At 37.7% G+C, this 17895-nt stretch overlaps 2 protein-coding genes across 5 annotated transcripts in view; one reads left to right on the plus strand and one right to left on the minus strand.

Annotated features, from left to right (window-relative positions):
* Positions 1 to 17895, plus strand: part of Nf1 (neurofibromin 1) — a 291489-nt gene that overhangs the window by 265266 nt on the left and 8328 nt on the right. The window lies entirely within an intron of this gene.
* On the minus strand, positions 12129 to 17433 carry LOC140224577 (E3 SUMO-protein ligase ZBED1-like). Of its 2 annotated transcripts, none has more exons than XM_072300289.1 (3): positions 17176 to 17433; positions 16705 to 16843; positions 12129 to 15595 (listed from the first exon to the last, which is right to left on the minus strand). In XM_072300289.1, exons 1-3 carry the CDS (start codon positions 17431 to 17433, stop codon positions 14040 to 14042), a joined length of 1953 nt encoding a protein of 650 aa, XP_072156390.1. In that variant the 3' UTR covers positions 12129 to 14039. The 2 variants fall into 2 exon arrangements, with proteins under 2 accessions (XP_072156390.1, XP_072156387.1); XM_072300286.1 differs by having other exon boundaries at positions 16705 to 16846.

A 17895-nucleotide genomic window follows, 5' to 3' on the forward strand; every position in this document is an offset into this window, starting at 1 on the left:
AAAAAAGATGACTCTGTCGGCACGGGTTAATATTATCCGATTTGGCTAAGACTTGGCTGAGGGTGTTTTTTGATCAAATGGATTAGTTTCAGGGGATAAGACCAAAAAAATTCCGCCATTGCTAAATTTGGGCCACCCTAAGTACCCCCCTCGTTAAATTATATTAGTGTGAGCGTTTTAACGGCAAGCCCTTGGTGTCGCCTTTTACAGTGGAATTTTCGCGTTTATTAAACTTTTTCGTAATTGTCTTTAGGGGCAGGGGGAGGATGTACCCCCCTCCCTCTGCTACCTCCCGCGAGAGGTCACATAGATGTGCTCTTAGAACAAAAGCTACTTGCTTTCATTTTGCCGCCCATTTGTGCGCACGTCGCTATCTCAAGGAAGCTGTCAATCTCGACGGTTTTTGTAGGGTGGGTACTGCTGGGGACCTTCCTCTCCCCCTTCCCCACAAGTGGTTAGGTCGCTCATCGAATGAAAAATTGATGCTTCATTTTAGGGATAAACAGTTGTACGATATTACCAATCTTCTCCGCGTTATCAGCAAGAAATCGCGGCGAAACGGTCATTCTCGCGGGAGTTCGAGATATTTTGACAGTTTACGCCTCCCCATTTTGGGGTTGCCGCGGGTCGTGGCCAAAGTCACATACAATTTTTCCGGAACGGAATATCACGACCTAGTACGGTTGCATATGTGCAGTTGCCTGTAGTATTGCAAAAGAAGCTTGTTCTATACATCAATCTCTTCGTCTTGGCACATAGAATCAAATGTTTGTTGGTGCAAATTTTCGAAAATCAATCTAGCGCCCCCATTCAAGATAGCGCCCAAAAAGGGCGCCAGGGGGGTCAACCAATTTTACATTTTCTTAAAAAGCTGACCAATATGTCGTTTTACGTCAGGGTGTCTGCAGGTCTGGAAAACCGGGAAAAATTAGGGAATTTGATCACTGTCTGGAAAACCAGGAAAAGTCAGGGAATTCGATCGAAAACCGGTGAAAGTCAGGGAATTTTCGCAATTCGAACATTTCGCGGCTATTTTTGCCCGTCACTGCCGAATTGGCCGAGTAGCGCGCTCGCGTGGCTGATAATGTAAACTGCTCTGTTCAACCAGTTTGCAACACGGCCGCTAGGTTCACTAATGTGTATTCGCTAACTTTAAAGATCGAATCGATCTGCCCTATTTAATTTATCTACTTAATTCATGCCAAATGGCAAGGTAGACTAAATAGACTTGAATGAAGTTAACTTGCTAACAGCAGAAAACTACAGTAGATATTGATAGGAAACCAAGTGCCCGAGTTTTGAGCAGATGGTTAATAAATTTTTTCAATAAGTTGGGAAATTTAATGAAAGTGCTAGAATTTTAGTTTTTCTTTAACTGAGTAAAGAAATATTTAAAGTCAACTGCATTTTGCATGAAATTTTTCTGGTTCTTAAATCAACATGTTCACAACTGGTGCATCCACCTTGTAGAAATATTATTGGTGGATTATATTCTAACAAGCCGACGCTTGTTGAGTATAAGACAAATGAAGCCCCCCCGGCGCTGAACCCGAATATGATATCCGTTCTTTTCCATCATCCTCCAGTTTTCCGGAAAAGTCGATTTTACCCGGAAAATAGGACATTTTTGGTGTTTTTGAGACTGTTACCCCTGCAGAATGTAGGTAAAATTTTTCTCATGTACAGGACGGGGCCATTTCAATGTCTTCTGAGCAGCTGAGTCCAAAAATGACCTTTATTTTTCCCTATCACCTCTCACTTTTTCGTAGAAGCGACTTTTCCCAGGGAAAATTAGCAAATTTGACGTATATGTGTCATACATGCAATTTATCTGTATAAATTTTATAAAGTGCCCGGGACTTTATATCAGGGATGGCGTGGAGGGCTGAAACTTAATACCCATGAGTTTTACCATGTTTGACACTGGTTTTTTGTTATTATGGTCAACACAAAACAAAACAAAAAGCCTTTTTTCGACCCGCCCTAGGGTGGAAGTCAAAACCTTTAAACGTCGATATCTCTCGAAGGAAGAAAAATATATAGGTTCGGTTTGGACGAAAAATCGTCTAAAATTGCATTACTTAAGATTCTAAAGGTAAAAATCCCGAAATCACATTTTCAAGTTAACATACCTAAGTGCTTTTTTCAGTTTTTGAGTCAAGAAAATTTCTTTTAAACAAAGGGTACCTACACAAAGTACTCGATTTATTATTTGAACCAAATCAGTTTTTTTTTTAAATTGTTCGTCTTTTTCCGCATCCAACGAGTGGTCCATGAAGCTGGGAAACCAAATGGTTGGGACTTATGGACGATTGAAGTTCCAGCTCTACGCGCGCCGAACTATGGTTCCAAAGCCGGATTTAGGTGTTAATAAATCAGATTAAATGTTCAAACCGTTCGAAATACATTTTGAGGGTACACATTCTTGAGGGTCACTGAGTTCAGAAATTACGGATACTTCCATAAAATTCACTTTTTTAAAATCACAGCTGTGGAGCACTTCTTTAGAGATCCACCGAGCGCCGACCGACCGGCGGCTCAGTGTGCCTCTAAAGTTGCACTATGGAAAAGTGAATTTTTTTGAAGTTTCTGTAATTTCTAAACTTAGCAACCCTTAAGAATGTGTACCCTAAAAATATTATGTCGAACGGTTTGAAAATTTAATCTGATTTAAGAACACCTAAATCCGGCTTTGTAACCATAGTTTGGCTTGCGTAAAGCGAAAAATTCAGTCACCCATAACCCTCGAACCCTTTGGTTCCCCAGTTTCATGGACCATTTTTTGGATGCGGAAAAAGACGAATAATATAAAAAAAAAACTGGTTGTGGTTCTAATAAAAAAGTGAGTACGTTGTGTATCCTTTGTTTAATAGAAATTTTCTCGACTCAAAAACTGAAAAAAAGCACATATGTTAACTCTAAAATGTGATTTCGGGATTTTTACCTTTAGAATCTTAAAGTATCCAATTTTAGACGATTTTTGGTCCAAACTGGCCCTGAATATCTTTATTCGTTCGAGAGATATCGACGCTCTCAGGTTTTGACCTCCAACCCCCTAGCGCCCCCCCCCCCCCCCAACATTTTTTGGGGGTTTGAAAATTTGGGAAAAGAAGCGCTCAAGTATGAATGATTAATAGACAAAGTTGGAAGAAACTCAAGGGGACCGGGGGCGAAAAAGCCATAAATCCACGGGTCAGAGGCCCACTCTAGCCCGGTGGTTAATTTTTCATTTCTGAGGGAAACGGCATTCCTGTGGCACTCCCCTGCACCCTAACCCCACATCGTAAGCCGTAATATAGTGGGCCGGAGTCTACTGATAGGTCTCGTTAGTCATGACACAAAGTATAAGCAAAATAAAATCTACGGAAATTAACATAAAATATAGGTTGTATTCAGCCGCATTTTTAAGGGATTTCGGCGGTCCAAGAAAGCGTCCTCTAAGACTTAGGGAATGCCTTAGAGGCTCTAAGGCATTCCCTGCGAGTTGGGGGTGTCCTTGTTGGAATGAATGCTAATTCATACTTCCCGCACTCAATACAAATCGGTGTTGTACACCGGTGACTCGAGTAGTCACCACAACCTCTCTGTAGGGGGCAGATAAAACCTCTGAAGTGCTTCTCAAAGCGACTACAAAGCTATTGATATATTACACCTACCATGTTTCTGTTTTTTTACTTTCAATTTGAATCAAGTCTCAAAAAAAAGCTGTACCTAACCTAACCTCAACCGTGGGTGTTCATTTTCATTGCAAAGAGAAAACATTGCAAATAGCCACCAGCAGTTCTCGATCTGAAATTTGACAAATTTTCAATTTTAAATCATCTTTTGTGACCTAAAATGGTTTTTTGTCGTTCAATCAGTGTCGTCTTAATACCTTTTCACTTCAGTTTCTAAAGTTTATGGCGTTTCTTCATTGTTCCTTTCGCTCCTAATGGTTGAAGCTGAAGCCAAGTAGCTCGTCGGTCTGATCTGCTTTTTTTCCTCGAAGAGGATTTAATTGTGCCTCTCCTTCAAGTCTCAGCTTTAGCAGTGTTACTTTTTCATCATAAACAATTACTTTGGTAATAATCAAAAGTTTACATTTCAGTTCTGTATCTACAAGTGTCTGCATCAGGAATCGTTCTCCGAGAGCAGCATCTCATGACTGCAGCATACAGATGGAAATTAAGCTTGTTTCCTGGTTTTACTTAAACAACTTGTGCTCTAAATTTATCGTTGAAGTGACAAATGGTGTGTATTACTGTACCTGAAAGCCTAGCGTAGAAACTTTGAGCACCTGTCTCAGTGTGAGCGGTCCTTTGTTGCGGTCAAAGCTGCTCATTGATGACAGTTTCTCAAAGGGGAAGTCTTCGATGGATCAAGAAAAATTATCTAATGACTTATACTGATGAAGCATTCTATGTCATTCTCTAATAATTCTTCCATGGCTTATGTATGTAGGTATAAATTAAGATTTAATATGTATTTCCTTGACGTGAATAAATCTTTCCTAGTGAGTATTAATCGGACTCCGAATGATTTCCTTTACCATTCCTCTACGGATATTATAGGGAACAAAATGAATCATGTGATTTCAGCCTGATTGTTGAAATTTTTTGTTTGTCGGGACGACATAGATGACATCGGTTAAAAGGCGGAGCGTGATTGGTTGGCTATGTCTTATCGCTGCTTTGTCGTGCCTATGTCAAGTTGAACTTTTGACAAGCTAACGGCACCTCTTAAGTTTCCGACAGTATGTTGTCCATTCCACCTGACAAAGGCACGACAAAGCAGGGATAAGACATAGCCGACTAATCTCGCTCGGTTTTTTAACCTATGTCATCCATGCCGTCCCGACAAACAAAAAATTTCAACAATCAGGCTGCTCAGGTGTGTCTTGTGTTGTTCTTAGTCTAACTCAAAGCTCATAATCATTTAAAATCAATCATCATCACAGGTTTCCTAAATCTTTGAAATGTGCATTGAAATTTCATTGAAATTATTTCCAAGTCATGTCAAGAAGATTTTAATGGTCTTTCACGTTTGGATAAACCTTCAAAAACGTCATTATGAGCGCTTTTATGAATGCTGTGAGCACTAAATGTCACTCAAAATTTCCTCGAACGAAGCGCCGCCCATTATTGTCACTGTTTTTCTTTGATACCTGAATTTATATCTGTTCTTTTTCCCTGAGAGGGGTGAAAAACATCCAAAGCAAGTTTTTAAACTTTTTTTTTCTAAACAGAGCAATAATCAATGCCATTTCTCCCTGTATCGGGTTGAACCTTTGACCTTGCTTGTTCCTTCTCTGCTGCCCTAGGTCAACATCTTTTGAAAATTTGAATGTTTCTATAACCATCTCTTTGGGCTGGAATAAAGGTGAAGCTTCAGACTCTTGAGGTACGGATCCACTTCTCAGACTTTCCAACTTAAATTTTCCTGTTTCAGCATTAACTCCGTCTTCTGTGAAAGTTAAGATCCAGTAGGCATCCTCAAATAATAATCCAGAAATAGGGGGAAAAATCCAGCAACTACACCGAGCCCAGGGGGTGGTTAGGCTTTCTTTACATTTTTTGGACTAGGACAGTACCTTCCATTTGCCAGATATTGCTAGAGTCCCTTTGGCAGTGAATTTGAAAGGCGCCTCCCCAGGCAAATGAAACCTCAAGTGCTCACCCCTTCCGAATGCATGGTATTCTATTCATAGGATGATTTGAATTCAAATTATCTTTGCAGAGCAGATGGTTGAAACTTCTTACAGTGTTTAAAAATCTCAGCTCCTATATTCTTTTAATAAAAGAGTACAAATCGACATCATTCCTTGAAGTTCCTGCAGGATTTTCTTCGTAAAGAGAAGAAAAATCACGGCAGTTTTTAAAACCTTCCGTCAAGTGGTTTCCCATTTAGAAAATAAAGTATGACAGGAAGTCTGTAGTGTCACATACCGAGATAAGTGGTAATTAAAATATTCCAAATCATACCATGAACTGATCCTACAGAAATTGTGCACTTCTGATGACACCGCAACACCAAGGATAAAACTGAGAAATGGTCCCAAACTTAGGGCGAGGACTAAATTTTGAGATTGTCATGAAGAAAGGGTGTTAACTACTATTTCAGGGAGACGATTTTTCTTGATCCATCGAAGACTTTCCCTTTGAGAAACTGTCATCAATGAGCAGCTTTGACCGCAACAAAGGACCGCTCACACTGAGACAGGTGCTCAAAGTTTCTACGCTAGGCTTTCAGGTACAGTAATACACACCATTTGTCACTTCAACGATAAATTTAGAGCACAAGTTGTTTAAGTAAAACCAGGAAACAAGCTTAATTTCCATCTGTATGCTGCAGTCATGAGATGCTGCTCTCGGAGAACGATTCCTGATGCAGACACTTGTAGATACAGAACTGAAATGTAAACTTTTGATTATTACCGAAGTAATTGTTTATGATGAAAAAGTAACACTGCTAAAGCTGAGACTTGAAGGAGAGGCACAATTAAATCCTCTTCGAGGAAAAAAAGCAGATCAAACCGACGAGCTACTTGGCTTCAGCTTCAACCATTAGGAGCGAAAGGAACAATGAAGAAACGCCATAAACTTTAGAAACTGAAGTGAAAAGGTATTAAGACGACACTGATTGAAAGACAAAAAACCATTTTAGGTCACAAAAGATGATTTTAAATTGAAAATTTGTCAAATTTCAGATCGAGAACTGCTGGTGGCTATTTGCAATGTTTTCTCTTTGTGCTCTTTGCAATGAAAATGAACACCCATGGTTGAGGTTAGGTTAGGTACAGCTTTTTTTTGAGACTTGATTCAAATTGAAAGTAAAAAAACAGAAACATGGTAGGTGTAATATATCAATAGCTTTGTAGTCGCTTTGAGAAGCACTTCAGAGAGGTTTCCACGAGAAATTTTCTTTCAAACTAAAGAAAATTGAGGAAAATTGCGAGCCAATCAAAAGCCGGGGAAGGCTGGTGGCACCGATGTGTTGCACCGGTGAAACCGATGCGAACGATGCACTCTGATGCTACGATCAAATTCCCGAACCAATTCCGATCAAAGTAGCATCAAAGTGTCGGGAGTCATCAGTCTGAAATTCATAAATTTGCTTAATTTTAAAATGAAAACTTGACAGAAACGTTTCCTGTGGCAGGAAATGATGAATGATGGCACTCCTGTCTGATCTCACTTTGATCAAAAAAGTGCGGCCCGTCAAAATTTGATGGTAGATGGTGACCACCAGTCATCAGCATGTCTACTTTGATCGGAATTGGTTCGGAATTTGATCGTTCTATAAGGCCTTAGGCCTCGATAGACGATCAAATTCCCGAACCAATTCCGATCAAAGTAGCATCAAAGTGTCGGGAGTCATCAGTCTGAAATTCATTAATTTGCTTCATTTTAAAATGAAAACTTGACAGAAATGTTTCCTGTGGCAGGAAATGATGAATGATGGCACTCCGGTCTGATCTTACTTTGATCAAAAAAGTGCGGCCCGTCAAAATTTGATGGTAGATGGTGACCACCAGTCATCAGCATGTCTACTTTGATCGGAATTGGTTCGGAATTTGATCGTCTATGGAGGCCTATAGGCAATATGGCGATTAGGCCTCCATAGACGATCAAATTCCGAACCAATTTCGATCAAAGTAGACATGCTGATGACTGGTGGTCACCATCTACCATCAAATTTTGACGGGCCGCACTTTTTTGATCAAAGTAAGATCAGACCGGAGTGCCATCATTCATCATTTCCTGCCACAGGAAACATTTCTGTCAAGTTTTCATTTTAAAATGAAGCAAATTAATGAATTTCAGACTGATGACTCCCGACACTTTGATGCTACTTTGATCGGAATTGGTTCGGGAATTTGATCGTCTATCGAGGCCTATTTGTTTACATTCTTCCTTATCACTTGCAAAGCGGAAAATTTTCCAATTTTTCCTTTGAAACTCTCCGAATTTGTCATAAAATGACTTTTTACCAAGTAAATAATTAATTCACCCCTTCTACTCAACATTTGTGATACTTTCGGTGGTTTCACTTCTTGCATAATTCTTCATGGATAATTATTTTAGCAATCGAAATGTTCTTTGACTGTAAATGGTGTGTAATTTTTTCAAGATAATTCTCTGTAAATAATTCTGTTTCCAAAATCCTATCCCGAAGCCTGATGTAATGCATTGAATGCGGAGCATTTCGACTGAAGAGTCGACATGTGTCTTTAAGGAGCTGTGTAAATGAAACGGTTGGATAAGCCTGTAAGCAGTACAATTTCTTTTGTGTGTGAAAAATAACTGAATGTCCAGAATTCTAAACATCTGACCGTATCTCAAGTACCTGAAGGAAATGTTGGTCAGGTCAGAGTTTGTGAATCCTTGGCAGCAGTTACTGAAATTCTCCTACGTACTTAACAACATTGCTCATTAAAGTTTGGTAAGTGAGAAATGTAAACCAACAATAAGTAGTGCGCGGTTTGAATCTTCGCCTGTTCTCGTCAAGAGGTAGATTTGACGCATTATGAAAAAGCTAAAAACTGCAAATAAGCTGTCACATTTCTTTCTTGAAAGATGCCTGTTCAAACTAAATTTAGTTTCTTTATTTCTGAATGATGAAAGAACCTTTAAGGGCCGAAATATCACGAATTTTGATCTATAAGTTGTAAGAGAGCACTCTGGTGAGATCCTCTTTCCTTTTTTCGAGTTACACATTTTCCAATTTTACAGGAAGTAGTATTAGTTGCATCCAGTATCACAATTTATATGTATTCAATGTGTTTCCTCATCGAAATGAGCGAAGAAAAAACATTTACTTTTATTTTCACCGAATTAATGAGAGTTTAACTGCCAACTGAGCTAGCAAATGTTTACGGTGAAGCTACTTTATTTGTTTCACGACTCCCAATTTTAGGAATTCTGATAGCGTATACATCATTTCACATTTAATGCAAGGTTGAAATACTTTATGATGGTGGTGGAAGAGACAATTCTGGTAAAATTGAGAGAATAATCAGGAAGAAAAGTTCTTAAACAAATCTCAGGAACTCCATCAGATGATGGGCACTTCACCCTCCAAGGATTTTTACACTATGGAGTTATGGGCTAATACTGACAAGCATAATATGATGGATCTGAGCGGTCTCTTACTTACCTAACTTTGATGAGCGAAGGCCTTAAATAAGTAGAAGAATTGCATTAACTGCTGCCAAGGATTCACAAACTCTGACCTGACCAACATTTCTTTTAGGTACTTGAGATACAGTCAGATGTTTAGAATTCTGGACATTCAGTTATTTTCCACACACAAAAGAATTCGTACAGCTTGCGAGCTTATCCAAACGTTTCATTTACACGCCTCCTTAACAACAAATATCGACGCTTCGCAGCCATAACACTCCGCTTTCAACGCACTACATCAGGCTTAGAGATAGGATGTTGGAGACATCAAGCATTTGATCCACGATTAATACTTATCATAGTGAGCAGCTTATGACATAGACAGTAAATTTTTTTTCGTCAAATTTCAATACAGTGTATCTGTAAGACTGGCAGTGCTGCTGTGATCAGGTTCTTGACAGATCTCAAATAGCTAAAATATCTCTATCCTGCGACATGATATGGAGGTTTATAGATTGAGAATTTGATCACAAGGTATTGATACAGTCTAGAAAAAATTATACACCATTTAAAGTCAAAAGAAAGTTCGATAACTAAAATTATCCATTATGAAGTTGAACAATCTGCGGACCAGGCTCAGAGTCTCGAGGAATCTGCTTCTCACTACATAAAGTGAAACCACCGAAAGTATCACAAATGTTGATTAAAAGGGGCGAATTAATTTTATACCTTCTAATAGGTCATTTTACGACAATTTGGAAGAGTTTCAAATGAAAAATTGGAAAATTTTCCGCTTTGCACTTGATTAGTTGTTGTTGTTGTTGTTGTTGTGTTTAGGTTGATTGGCCTAATTCCGCCTTGCGGATAAACAGCCACTAACGCCGAGTTAGCAATTTATCCTGTCACCATCCAACAGTTGCCGGTTTTTTTCGGGGTTTGCGTTTTACCTGGTTTGCGTTTTATACTAACTCCTCTCTGTACTGTGCCTATCATTACTTGTTGATTACTTGTTGCTTGTTCATCATCATGTCCTCTGCAATAACGAATAAACTTTATCCGTGTGATTAAACGAATCTTTTCCTTCCAATGGAAACCATACCAACTCCAACATGGTAGCAGAGCCCGGTTAACGTATGTATCCAATCAATTTCCGCAAATTAATTTCGAAAGTGACAATTTACTCAAAAGTCTTCTACCTCGTTACAACCTAACCTCTGATCATGCCGGTAGCATGAAAGTGCATTTCTCTTCTTAAGTGCCTTCACTTATCACAACTCAACGGTGAAGAAAAGTTCTCTTAAAGTTCAAGGGAGTGGCCTCAAAACATAGCCAAAACTTTTAGATGTTCCAGACTAGCCTATTTGTGTCTGATGAGCAGTGCGTTACGGGTTACCCAGTAGTGACGAAAACCCCTGTTGGTTACGGGTTAACCAAAGGAAAACCCCTGTGAACTCATCATGTAGCAGCTAAGCAGGACAGGAAGGAAGACATCGGGTAAGCCTCCACCCAGGTTCAATTAAAAGGCCACAAATGAAGATTTAAACGGGTTTGGACAGTGCCAAGCGGCTAAGCAGCTAGAGGAATTCTCCGAGTGCATCGACGCAATCATCATCAACTTCTTCTTCATAGTGCATCGACGCAATCATCATCAACTTCTTCTTCATCAGGATTGTTCTATCTTCAGTGAACAGAGCAACTACAAGACAAGTGATTAAAGGTACAAACTTTACCTATACTGAATAATACTTAGTGATTAAGCATCTCCCATTTACCTCACAAATTAGCAACATTCGTAGTAATTTTTTTCATTGTATACCTATCTCGTTTGCATGAACATTAATCTACAACATTTTCTACAGAAGAAACTTATTAAATCATGTCAACGTTCAAAGCGAAAGTGCCAGTCTTTGACGGCAAAGACTTTCACAAATGGAAATTCAGGTTAACTCTTGTAATGAGACTAAACAATTGTGAAAAGGTTATAACTTTAGAGGAGAGACCAGAGAATATTACAGGGGACAGTTGGTTAGAAATGCAAGTGAAAGCTACGAACATAATTATTTCTAGTGTTAATAACGCACAAATTAATTTGCTCATGAATATTGAAGATCCGAAAGAAATGCTGCAAAAATTGCAAAACATCTATGCTGTAAAGTCGGAATCTTCTAGGTTAAATACTAAGAGAAAAATTCTCGACCTTAGGCTCAAAGATAATGAAAACCCTGTTAAATTTATCAACAAATTTGAAACATTAATGAATGAACTTAGAGACTCTGGTGAAACCGTATCTGATGAACAAAAACTACAATATTTACTGTTAGCCCTACCTAAATCTTTAAATCATATCATAGACTTAATGGACAACATTCCTGAAGAAAACAAAAACGCTGAATTTTTGAAAAATAAAATAATTTCAATTCACCAACGTGATGCTCATAAAAGTGATGAAAGTAGCTATACCGATGAATTATCCAATCAATTTTCTGCAATGCAAGTGAGTAATAAAAATCGAGGTAAAAGAGGTTTTCATAGATATAGAAATGAATGTAATAGAAGTAGAAACTCATCGTCTTTCAAAGGTGACTCATCGGCAAATAATAGTGTTGGGGATATTTTCAAGAAAACCGATATTTCAAACGATACGATATTTCTGAAAATATCGAATATTCGGGTCGATACGATATTCAAAATATCGATATTCTAAAATATCGGTATGAAAATATCGTATGTGAGTGTTCGATAATCACCCGCGATTTTTGAAACAGAATTTAAAAGATAGGGATATAGGAATCATAAAATGTATTTATAAATGACTTACACATCAATAGTGAGACTGTAAAAAGCCAAGGATCTCCATTGTACAACGTTGCAAATTTTCTATCAGACTTTTTTTTTTTAAAAAGTAGAAAGCTAATGAATGATATTTCATGAAAATATTTGCGATTCTTCCTTTCTTCTTTCTCACTAATATTTTGTAACAATCCCCTAATTTTTTGGGTTTAAGGGCATGAAAGAAAAGTGGCTAAGTAGTGAAAAAAATATTTGAATTTTATTAAGATTATTATACGAACAGAAATCTCTTAATGATGACTATTTAGAAGAAACAATGAAAATTTGACTCCAATGAGATCAGGTTGGATACATATTGAGTTAAATTCAGTTACTGAAGTACCTAGTTAATTGTTCTTAGTTTATCACATGTTAACAACATAGTTTTATTGAACTTAATACTAGAGGACCAAAACATAATTGAGATCTTACAACCTAAACCAAATAGGTTAATCAAAATATATTATTTAACAAGAGAATAAAGGCTTTGCATTTAATAGTCTCCTCTGGTAACTAAAGTTAGGCACTAAATCCTAGAGTAAACATTTTTACAAAATTTGCTTAGGACTAGACTTACTATGGTGAACAGTCTTCTTAGTAGGAATCAAGAAGTAAGAATTTTTTACTGAGCTCCTCAGTGAAAAAAAAAGCATAAAACATGAAGGAAAAATTGTACTACATTTCCTAAAGACTAATTGAGGGGCTTGGAGGACGAGGCGCATGAGTGCAATCATTATGATTTCAAGGAAAACATGTTTTAAGTTTCAAAATTACATGGAGCCTTATGGCGGGAAGAAAGTTCAAACTCAATTTTTGACGCTTCAAAATTTGATTTTAGTATTGAATTTTTCACAGAATACATGTTACAATTAGTTGTAGAGACAGTAAGTTGGAAATGTAGCCAACGTGTATTAAGATCCAGACAACTGGAAATCTCAATACTATGATATTTAGTTACTATAATATATAATAATTAGTTGTTGTTGAAATCGTTAATATCTCAATTCTTTCAAAACCGCACTTGAGCGCCTTGTCCTGCAAGCCCCTCAATTTTTAGTGTATTTTCCGAAGGAAAAATACACTATTTTGATTTATGAGTTGGTTGCAAACTTTTATTGGAAAATAGTTTGTTAATAACAAAACACAATATTACTGAACTTATCAGTAGAGGTAGGAGCACAATTTCAACAGTATACTATTGAACTTAAAAGAAGTCAAAAAGAAAACAGAACAAAACAAAAAGCAAAAAAGAGAGAGAAAAAAAAACAAATACGTTTTGAAGAAGATGAGGAACACTTAGTGTTTTCAATGTCCTACAGAATATTGGAACGTTCTGACGGAGCATGCCACATTCTTATTCAGAATCACAGAGTAAACATTTTATTACCTACTTGAGTTTTCAATAGAGCATATCATTTTGAGAACTATTTAGCATCACAAAATAGAAAATTGCACTAAATTTTCATATGTACCTGGTAAATGAGCATCACTATCTTATTATTTATAATTTTACGATGGCATATGGAAGGAAAAAGACGGGAAATAGAATTGGCAATCTAGATTCAAGGAAAATGACAGAAACAATTCCTCTGCTTACCCTGTAGATCAATTAAATAAAGTTGGTTTGGTTCTAGTCAAACAACTGATCTTTGACAGTTTTTGATGCCCAACTACTTTTCGGTGAAAGTAGAATAGGTACACTTTGGAAAATTATACTTATTTTCCCTAACAAGGACTTAAACACTACAGAACAATGTACATGAAATTTGAGAGGTCAAATTGTAAGAAAATAGAGATTCTTAAATGAATGTTTTGATAATGAACACAAGAAAATAAAACTATTTAAGAAATAAAACAAAAGAAATAAAAAAAAAAGAAAAATTCAGTGATGAATTGATGACTAAATTCGAAAAATGGGTAACTCAATTGCAATGCTTATGAACTTATGAAAATTTTTCGATTTTCATCAAATGAGTGAAGAAAACAGAGAAAATCAATGGAAACAGTTGGTTAAAATCTAGTCCAAGATTTTCAAAAGTTGCAATTGATATATTAACTTAGAGAGAAGGCATTTACATACCTATCTAAAATATCTCTTGAGCATAATAGTTACGATGTCCACTGAATTACAGTCATGGAATGGAGAAAGCAAAGCTGTGGAAGTTTATACGGGTCCAATCTGTTGCGGTCATCTGTGAGGATGTCTCCGCAAGTTGAGAACAATCGCTCACTAGGAACAGAAGTTGCTGTGATAGTTAAATATTTTAGAGCAATTTTAGACAGGGATGGAAATACTTCCTTCCTGAGATTCCAAAACTGAATCGGTCTCGTGGATGAGTCACTCAGTGGCTCAGATAAGTACAGTTTAAGTTCCTGGTGAAGACCACCAATCATTGCACCCTCTTGAGATTGTCCGTGGGCTTTTTTTAATTCAATATGATGCCTCCAAATCCCGGTTACTTCCTCTTCTTTTTGAGGCTTTTCTTTATCAGTAGTTTTTTTGGCATTTTTGCGTATCGCCTCTAAGCACTTAATTTCCTCGTTGATCTTGGTACAAGCTCTAGAAAACGCTATGGGATTTTCAGCATGAATACGCTTGAATCGAGGATCCAAAGTCATAGCAATCATCAGAGCTACATGGTTCTCTACGAGCCCAAACCTATCAGCTCTCTCCATTTCATCAATCAAAGTTACTTTCAATAATTTCCCCGTGTCCGTAACAGGTATTAATTTCGTAAGGTCTTTTTTTAGGCAATTAATCAGAGGAATCACTAAACTGGCAGAAACGAATTTTTCACCGCAAAGATTTTCGGTCGCTTCGTCCATAGGTCTTAAGCAGTTTACCGCATCTCTCAATATTTGTATTTCACAGGCAGTGAGAAGTGAGGGACTGCCAGGAAATTGCAGAGCAACTCTAGTTACGACGTCATTGAGTTCGAGAAATCTCTTAATCATCTTGAATTTGGAATTCCACCTCGTTGGAGAGTATTTGATTAATTTTAAAAATTTCTCTCCTTGGGCTTCCTTAAGGGCATCAGCAGCAGGCCCACTGCTGCGGAAAAATTCGATTAGACTCTCAATCTTTTTAATCGCCACTATTAATACTTCATCACATTCTAGAGCTGCTGTCACAACTAGATTAAGTCGGTGCGCACAGCACCATAGATGCCTATAGTCAGATTTGACTATTCCTTTAGCAGCATTGCAGATATTATCCGCACCGTCGGTCACAATGGCCGTAAGCTGAATGAGCTGAATCTCCCATTGCTTTAAAGTCTCTTCAATGTGAGCTTTTAAGTTTTCACCGGTATGCCTATCTTTAAGATATGTTACTGAAAGAATGGTGCTTTCTAGATGATCATCAACAATGTAGTGAGCAGTGATTCCAAGGTAACTCCTTGAGTTCGAGGTATCTTTCCAGATATCGGTTGTTAGACAAACTGAATCAGCAGTCTTTAATTTTGACTTGACATCTACAGATAAAGCGAGATATTTACTTTCTAGCTGCCTTACCACTTTTTTCCTATCTGGGACTTTCCAAAGGGGGAGAGCAACCTTAGCGAAATGTCTGAATCCTTCTTTTTCTACAGTCCTGAATGGCATGTGATCTTTGGTAATCATAAAAAGGAAGGCATCGTTTATAGCTCTCTCCCGGTCTCCACCACCTGGAAAGAGGCAAACACATATTACTTGATGGCTGAAAATCAATATCACTTCTTCAGGTCTTGCAACGTGACTATGCCAATGAGAGCAAAATTCAACAGATAATATTTTAAAACTACTATTGAATGAACTTGTGCCATGATATGAAGAAAGTCAACTTTGCTCGTTAATAATATTTGGATTTATCTCATTCAAGATCTGTTGAAGTTATTCAATTCTCTTTGGTTCAAGTTTAAGCTTAGGATATTCCTTGGTTTGTTTCCTAATATACAGCAATTAAAGAGCACAAAGGGCATAAATGCATCTTCACTTTTCAAAATTTCCACTAACATATTACTTCTTCCTGAATAGCTCTGGCAATTTTAGTCATTTTCCTTAGCACTATCAAGAAGAATCACTGAAAAATTCAGCGAATCGGTTGATTTATTAGCAGATGAATGATCATTTGAAATGTTGAAACATCACAAAACAAAAGTGAAATGTTGAAACAATAGTGATCCAAACTCTTCAAAAGAAGCTCTGAGAACCATAAGATGATGATTGTATTGCAATGTTGCTAAGATAACGGAAGTATATATTATTCTTAAAGCAAATCACAACCACAAGGAGTTACAACTTCTTGAGCTAAAATACTCCAAACAATCCTGATTGATTTTTAATAAAAGCTAGCGAGTCAAAGTGCTTTTGGTTTGCCTTAATAAAAGAATAAGGCTTTATCATCCAAGCAATGTTGCAATGTACTTATCACCTTACCACTCTTAATGCATTGATTAATGCTTCTACGTTCATTTTTAAGTTCTGGATAGTCCCATGCACTACAAGAAAAAAAAGAAAACAAATACTTGAGGTGCCGTCCATAAATGATGCCAAGCTTTTTTGTTCGATTTTGTACCCTCCCGTTCCCTAATGTCAGGCCCTCTTGCTCCTTGTCACCCTCATTTTAACCGGTTTGTCAGACAGTCCCAAGCTCCGCCGCAAAAGCCTGGCCTCATTTCTGGACAGCGCTGAAGAATCAAGCTAGCAGATTTTCTCATGAAAAAATGGTTGTAGAGACACTCGTGTAAATTCTGTCAGCTCATTGATGTAATACGAACTGTTTGGGCCTCCTTACCTTGGTAAGCTCTTTGATATTTCACACTTTCTTTCAGCAGTGGCTGCGAGAGGGTTTTTTTGGGCAGCTTTGATGTCACCGGACCCTGCTGCAAAGATGTGGACGATGGAGGACATCCGGAGCTTGACTGGGCAGCCTCCTGCTGGACAGCATAAACAAATTATTTTTAGGAAAAAAAAAATATTTCCTAGTTCAAGCAGCTGACAATATTCAGACTCCAAGAGAGAGCTTTTTCATCAGGATCTCTAGCAGGGGGCTTTTATAGTTTAATGTCAAATGAATTGTATGAAATTTCAGACTTCATAATGAGCCGTCTTTAACTTCTCGAATTCATTATTAGTCACCTCTGTTCACAGCAAGTCCCTTGACTGGACCATTGGATCTAAATTGCATGATAATATGGTAATTTAAGTTAGAAATTGATGTGCGTAAACAACTGATAGGTAATCTGCGATAAGTCCCAATTCATACCTCAGGATTGACTTCCACGACATCGTCTGGATCTTCTTGTTGTCGTTGGGCTTGTTCAGCCTGTTGTTCTGACCGCTCTGACTCGGGATGTAGTGATTTAAACGTGGTAGGATGTTTCCTCCTCAGGTGGTGATGCAAGTTGCTTGTATTACCGCAAGTCTTTACCACTTGCAGGCATTTGCGGCATCGTCTTTCTGTCTTGTTTGGTGTTTCGTCAAAATATTTATAGATCTCTTTGGTTCTTTTGGTAGGTGGCATTATAATTTACGATAAATTCAACACATTTAAATACAACACGTCACTTTCACATTTCAAAATCGTTGGAATAAAAATACCACACGCTGACGCAATTACTTGTTCGTTGAGTTGGTGTGGTGCCGGGTGCCGGGACGGACAGGAGGATGAGTGAGGCGATGTAGCCATCTTAAGTTTTAGACATGACGTAGAAATAAGAATCGGCCTATCAGGACTAAAGAATTGGCATTGCTGTGACGTAGATGTGCACATTTCTTCGCTTGCTGTCGCTCGCGCCCAACATCAGTATTTTCGATACGATATTCGCAGAAAATATCGATATCGACAAAATATCGTCAGGAAAATATCGATACGATATTTCGACCGATATTTCGAAAAATATCGATATTCTGAAAATATCGATATAATATCCCCAACACTAGCAAATAATAATTGGAGAAAATCCAACGCCCAAAACTGGAGAGG

This window comes from Bemisia tabaci, chromosome 1 (genome assembly GCF_918797505.1).
Source record: "Bemisia tabaci chromosome 1, PGI_BMITA_v3".
Lineage (NCBI taxonomy): Eukaryota > Metazoa > Arthropoda > Insecta > Hemiptera > Aleyrodidae > Bemisia > Bemisia tabaci.